We start from the raw sequence: 3,403 nt of genomic DNA, 5'->3' as shown, positions 1-3,403 counted from the left end.
CCTATTTCTTCAACAAATGTAATTTATATATTTTAAAAATTGTATAACTGTAAAAAGTCTGGAAACACTGATTTTTCTCTACACATTTTTCCATATTTCAATCCATTAAGTATCCAGACGTGGAAAATACTGAAACTAAATTCAAACTTTTCAGAAACGAGTACGAACCCTGAAAATAGAAAACATGGTAAAGATGTGCGAACAGCAGCACATCAGAGAATTCAGAAATACAGTTTAACTCTCAAAAAAGCTCAAATTTATGGGTGAGTCAGCTTGTTTTTTTTTACTCCAAACTGGTACAAACAAGATTTTCTGCACTGACTTCATCCTATCGAGTGAGTCGAGCAGAAAAATGTGGTTACCTTCTTTCAAACGATCTCCCTCTGCTTTCGTTTTCTTTTGTCGCTCGGAACCAGCAAGATCCACCAGGTGCAGCTTTGAAACGATGCAGTCCGCTCTGCAACAGACGTTTGGTGTTATTCACTGTTAACCAGCTGATTGTGACGTTTCCTGTATTTTTATTTGATTTTTGTCCTTTTAGAYCATTGATGTTAAAGCGCAGCAGTGATCAGGGTAACAACACTGACTTGTCTGATTTCCGGCGCTGCTCCAGTGTGATGGTAAAGATGGCGTGGGAGCGCGACGAGGCGGCGTTCATGGCCGTGGAACCCACCGTCCGTGCAGCATTTCCAACTTCCAAACAACTCACCATCTCAGCACCAGACAGCACGCGCTTCTCAGTCAACCCAACAATCTGAGAGAGAAGAGACTTCTGGGTAAAAAAACTCAAATCTGTGACTTTGCTTTTTCCCGCTGGACACCAGTCTCTCACCTTTATGCCTTCTTTAGGGTCCTCCCGAATATTAATGCCAGGTTTGTCTTTAGATGGACACAGCAGGTCCAGGATTTCCTCGTTGTAGATCTTTAAACGAAATAAATTAAAGGYATCAGATGAAAAGAGGTTAAATAAATTTACATTAAACAAAAAAGACAAACCCCCCAACCTCCAGATATGAAACCGTGAGGCTGAATTCACTGTCTGTCCTCCTCTGCCTCTCTTCAAAGATTCTCCTGATGACACGTGGAATCACTCCGACTGAGGAATCATTCTCCTGAGAGGAGGTGTACGTTCCTCCCATCGAGAAGGTCTTTCCTGACCCGGTCTGTCCGTAAGCGAGGACAGTGGCATGGTAACCTTCCAGAAGACAACATTCAGCAGGGAAACAAACGAATCAAAACAAGAAAAATCAAACCCACAGTGTGAGGAATTAATCAATCATCCCCTGCAGCTAAAAAGGGTGTGAATATGTTTCTGCACATCTGTGTTTGTTATCAAAATATTTCACAAACCACTGGACAGATTGGATTAAACTTGCAGAAATCGGTTGCGCATCGAACTCTGTATCTGTGAAATTGTCTGTTTGATCTTTWATCGAGTTGACTCCAAAAGTTAATAAATTGTTGATGAAAGTTTCAGCAAAATACATTCAAAAGATCGAAGGTACGGCACAAGTTAGTCGACTGGGAGATAAAGTTTGTGAGGTCAAACTGACACGGTTTGGACATGTCCAGAGGAGGGACACTGGGTGTGTTAGTAGAAGGATGTTAGTGATGCAGCTGCCAGGAAAACGACAAAGAGGAAACATTATGGATGCAGTTAGAGAGGTAGCTGTGGTGAGGACAGCTCTACCTTTGAAAAGCCCAATGAGAAGAGGGGACACGGCTGTTTTATAGACCTCTTCTTGCTCAGCGGCAGGATCAAACACATAATCGTACGTGAAAGCCTTCTCTGCGCCAACAATCACCTGTGAAAAACACAAAATATGCATCTGCACCCCACATACTGTGTCCCACATCCACTAAACACACATCTATTAATGACTTTATGGACAAGTAGGAAAACCTGACAACAACAGGAACGTGCATTTTTTATCAGCACATTACCTGTGGCTCCTCAGGGACAAATGTGAGACAGCACTGACACCCTTCGCTGATTTCTTTTGGCACCAGTGGGCGACACCGCAGGGCAACCCGGACTGGGATCACCTTCGCATCTTCATGCGTCATGATGCAAGAGTCCAGTTAAGAGCCTGAAAAATTAAAGCTAATTAATTTGCATTCAATAAGATCGCTGATTGAGTCAAGTAGTGATTTATTATACATTTATAATAAAAAATATGACCACTGTGCTGCAATCTATGAAAACAGCCTCACTTGAGTCATAAATTCAGCCAGAAGTTTGTACAGACAGAGCCACAAAATCTAATTTACCCTTAAAAATAAAGATAGACAAAGTTTAGATTTTTTTTTATTTTAGGACAAAATGGGTAAAAACAGTCCAACACACAACTGAACTTTCTTGTTTGGAATTAGGCTGACATTTCTTAGGGTTTTACATATTTGTGAAAAACTATTTAAATAAAGTAGACTACTTACAGAAGAAGCATAATATTAAAGTACGAGGCCACAGTGTTTATTAGCTTAGTTCAGTCATCATCTGTGACAGAACATCTTAAAGTCAAATGTTTTTATTTGGGGTGCACCAATAAGGTGTCTGACCCATTTATTGGCCCTGAACGAACTGCAGACTGGATGTCCAGTTCCCACAGGCTGAGTCATTTTACATGTCTTTTTCCCCACTTCAACGAGCAAACTTATTTTTTAAAAAAAACATAAACACTGAGCTGCATAAAGAGCGTGTTTTAGTGGGAAAAAAGCATTACTTTAGGGTTTATCTAACTATAACCTTATCGTATATTAGAAGACCAGCTAAAAGGCAAACAAATCGGAGCTTTATGATTGTATTTGATAAAAAAAAAACTAACCGGGCTGAACCCAGCAACCACTTAGGTGGCGTCATTATCGCAGGACGTTCACCTACCTTTTATTAAGCTTCCAGTTGGACGTAAAATAAATCCTTAAAACGTCATGCAGTAGTTCTGTTTGAAAATAGATAATAACATTTACTTATACTACGAATAAATTGCTTCCAGACGAGCTAACTTCATTCAGTTTCCGCCCGCCACTTTTAAACATTAAGCCCCGCCTTCTCTTTCTTCTTCTTCGATTCTTCTCTTCTTCGTCGAATTAATTGCGAAACAGAAGTTGAGCRTTACCGCCACCTACTGGTTTAAAACGCGTGTGTCATGTTATTGATTTTTTTTATGCATACAGTTTTTTTTCTAAATTAATTCGTGTTAATCAATTATCTTATAGGCACTATTCATGCTAGCCAGATATCTGTTTATATCAGCTTTATCCTTATGTTTTAATACGAAATAATAAAAGAAATCATAGCTCCATGAAATAAAAAACAATCCAAATGCTTCTGCTATCATATTATCACACACTTTTTCACACTCTATCTTCATTCTGAACACAAAAATACAGCAAATTATTATTA

At 39.3% G+C, this 3,403-nt stretch overlaps 1 protein-coding gene across 1 annotated transcript in view; it reads right to left on the bottom strand.

The window, feature by feature from the left end:
• The window catches only part of kif4 (kinesin family member 4), a 13,943-nt gene extending 10,903 nt beyond the window's left edge, over window positions 1-3,040 (bottom strand). The window contains exons 1-7 of the mRNA XM_014016434.1: window positions 2,882-3,040; window positions 1,945-2,090; window positions 1,691-1,805; window positions 1,005-1,195; window positions 833-922; window positions 588-754; window positions 281-457 (exon numbers count right to left, since the gene is read on the bottom strand). Of these exons, the coding sequence (XP_013871888.1) occupies window positions 281-457; window positions 588-754; window positions 833-922; window positions 1,005-1,195; window positions 1,691-1,805; window positions 1,945-2,067 (863 nt within the window). The 5' untranslated portion in view covers window positions 2,068-2,090; window positions 2,882-3,040. The remainder of the gene's footprint in view (window positions 1-280; window positions 458-587; window positions 755-832; window positions 923-1,004; window positions 1,196-1,690; window positions 1,806-1,944; window positions 2,091-2,881) is intronic.
• Between the last annotated feature and the right edge of the window lie 363 nt (window positions 3,041-3,403).

This window comes from Austrofundulus limnaeus, unplaced genomic scaffold (assembly GCF_001266775.1).
Source record: "Austrofundulus limnaeus strain Quisiro unplaced genomic scaffold, Austrofundulus_limnaeus-1.0 Scaffold145, whole genome shotgun sequence".
Lineage (NCBI taxonomy): Eukaryota > Metazoa > Chordata > Actinopteri > Cyprinodontiformes > Rivulidae > Austrofundulus > Austrofundulus limnaeus.
Note: the sequence above shows the minus strand (reverse complement) of the source record. Positions and strands in the feature narration are given on the sequence as shown.